The sequence below is a fragment of the Sitophilus oryzae genome, unplaced genomic scaffold (assembly GCF_002938485.1).
Source record: "Sitophilus oryzae breed Bouriz unplaced genomic scaffold, Soryzae_2.0 scaffold_857_pilon_pilon, whole genome shotgun sequence".
NCBI lineage: Eukaryota > Metazoa > Arthropoda > Insecta > Coleoptera > Curculionidae > Sitophilus > Sitophilus oryzae.
Genome location: NW_022147480.1, coordinates 6,088,894 through 6,091,801, shown reverse-complemented (window position 1 = coordinate 6,091,801; position 2,908 = coordinate 6,088,894). Strand labels below are relative to the sequence as shown.

The 2,908-nt window shown below is 30.3% G+C and overlaps 1 protein-coding gene across 1 annotated transcript; it reads right to left on the bottom strand.

Annotated features, from left to right (window-relative positions):
* Positions 1-441: 441 nt before the first annotated feature.
* LOC115889894 lies at positions 442-2,243 on the bottom strand. The gene is made up of 3 exons (XM_030909986.1): positions 1,912-2,243; positions 1,692-1,844; positions 442-811 (listed from the first exon to the last, which is right to left on the bottom strand). The coding sequence occupies exons 1-3, from the start codon at positions 1,933-1,935 to the stop codon at positions 488-490; spliced, it is 501 nt and encodes a 166-aa protein (XP_030765846.1). The 5' UTR covers positions 1,936-2,243; the 3' UTR covers positions 442-487.
* Between the last annotated feature and the right edge of the window lie 665 nt (positions 2,244-2,908).

Genomic DNA, 2,908 nt, shown 5'->3' with positions numbered 1-2,908 from the left:
GATTTGTTCTAAAAAATACAGGGTGTTGTATTTGAAATAACGAAGTTTTTATGTAAAATAAATATTTAAAATAGACCAGCAATTTTTGATACCCCTGTATACATTAAACGAAGCAATGTAATTTTGCAGTAAAGCCGGTTCTCTGGCTTAACAGTCAGCACGATAATTAATACTGAAAAGGAATGTACAGGGTGTTGACAATTTTTTTTATTATAGCATGCATATTTAAATATCTCAAAAACCATAGCTTGTAGCCATATTTAACCTTTATTAATACATGTACATAGAATATTTTGTTTCTACTACATCTTTCCGATTTCGTATAATCAAGCGAGGCGAATGAGTTGCGCCTCCCTGTATAAGTTCTTCGTTGGTTTTCAATGTGATTATATAAGAAAAACAGTAACAATATGACAGATATAAGTGACATAACTATTTTGCAGTCAATCTCCTTTATTATTATTAAAACAATACCTCCATCACAATATTATTTATTTAAAGAAATTCTATAAATTTCTGGAACCTCATTGAAAGTCACCGATCTTCTAGGCTTGGCATTGTCTTGGGGCACACCCAGATGAGACTTGTTCGATACCAAGCTGAATTTTCTCAGACTGTTCCTGAAGCTGGCCATCCTAGAGAACGGTTTCTTCTGGGTCTCTTGCTGAGCTTGTTTTAAGAAATTCGTTGTAAGCGCTTCGTTCAAGTAGTACAGTGTTATTTCCGGTACTTTGCTGGGACTGGCGTTAGGGTACCTATCAAGGTACGTTAGAACTTTTTTCAGAACCCTTATTTCTTGTTCTTGGGTAATCTGGAAAATTATTAAGAGAAAGTGTGTATCAGATACCGGTAAATTATGTAAGAGATTATATACAGGGGGTGTTTCAAAAATAGGATATAACTAAATTACTTTGCCTTCGTATACAGGGTGACACAAGAGTGGCGCAAAAGCTAGTTGAACTATACTACCAGTTAAAATACTTGCACTTATGTCTGGGACACCCTGTATAGGCATAATTATAGAAAATACAGGGTGATTCTCTAATTTGAACCTCGAATAATATTTTAAATTGCGCTCATTTTAAAGAGTAAGCGAAAAGTATATACAACGTGTCCTAAATTTGAAATATGATGCTATCAACATTTTCTAACAACTATAATTTTAATAAGGCTATTATTTCTAAATTCCAATGTAGGCCTTTTGAATATATTATCTTGATTTGAGTAAATTGATAATTCAGAGAGATACCTCTATGTGTTTTGTATCGTTCCTAATTAAATATATTTCATTTTTTGGCATAACAGTACATAATAAGGGACTCAATCAATCATTTGGATAAAAAGATAAAGATCTAGTGGATGCATTTATATAGCTGGTAAAAATATATAGCTTTAGATGCAAAGTATGAAAGTATATATTATATATACTTTAAACTATTAAACAACCAGCTATAATAGCTGGTTGTTTAATATTGCATGGCATTGCATATGGTATTTCTTTAGAGGTCTCGTTATAGAAACGTATACTACTTAATAATAATAAAATATACAAAATGGTTTGTTTAATATTAAAACATTTTAGTTATATTAAATGATAAAACTCTTTTTTGAGTTACTTAAATAAAAAGTTATGATTAAAAAACGTTCATTTAAGATTTAAATAAGTAAAATATAAATTTAAGCAACTGTACCTTGGCCAAACATTGACGAATTTTAATCTCATCTCTGGTACTCATCCAATACACCATATGAGGCTTCTTGGTGCAAAGCCACATGTAATTATTCGGCTTACCAAAGAGCGTCTCCGTGTATTTAATATGCTGCGTTTCCATCAAAAGCTGTACCTGAAAATAATAAATATTATCCCAGATTGTTCTTTTCAAACCTATAAAAACGTAAATCTAGTTTCACCTGTTCAATAAATTGGGACTTCATAATGATGTTGCTTAGAACTTCGTCTGATAAAGAGTAATATACCTGGAAATGTGGCTCTGCTAAATATTACTCGATAAGCTGGATCCAATTACGCTCGAAAAGAGAAACAAAAATATATACAGGGTGGAAAGGAAAAATATCCAGAGCGCTTTTTATTACGGAAGAAATCACTGATTTCCTATAATTGCACTTGTACAAATACAAAACTCTTATAATACATAATCGAAAAGGTTTAGTATCTCGCACTTAACAAAACAAACTAAAGAATATATTGCATGAATTTTAATCTTTGTTAGGTGGAATACTATATCCTAATATAAGCCCTTATTGTTCATGATAATGGAGAACAAAAATTAATATATAATAAATTGCATATTGATATAGATTCTAATTGGAAATTTATTTACCCATCTGCTGATAAAAAACGTTATATGTGTATCTATCAAGTTATTACTTTTATCTTATTTTTATTGATACATAAGTTTTTGATGATCACAGCATTATTGTTATAATATGGTTTGATTATTAAGGGTGGTATAGTATGTATCAAACCGCAGCCCAGATAATATAACAAGCATGTGAATATTAAAGACAATCTAGATTATAATAATTTTGTTATACATATTTTAAATTAAACCTAAACACCCCAAACGTTTTAACAAAATCTCCACAATTTGTGGCGACATTATAACGCATTAAAGTTACACAGAGGATACCCAGTGCTTCAAAAAAACACGTATCATTACTTTTTTGAAATATACAGGGTGATTTGTACATACTATCACTCAAAATTTTTAGTTTTGTAACTGGAATAATATATATTTCTATCGCCCAGTTATGACATAAAATTCCAATTCCATAAATGTATTATCATATAACATATACCGGGTGCATCTCAAAAGTAGCTCATCCCTATAACTTTTCTATTTTTTCAGATAAAAAAACGAGATTTGGTATGTTAGTATAAGAGATT

Coding starts and splice junctions, on each gene's coding strand:
- LOC115889894 (XM_030909986.1), bottom strand. CDS start 1,935: ATGAAGTCCCAATTTATTGAACAG. Junction 1,845..1,911: donor AGTCCCAATTTATTGAACAG/GTGAAACTAGAT, acceptor TATTATTTTCAG/GTACAGCTTTTGATGGAAAC. Junction 812..1,691: donor TTCGTCAATGTTTGGCCAAG/GTACAGTTGCTT, acceptor ATAATTTTCCAG/ATTACCCAAGAACAAGAAAT.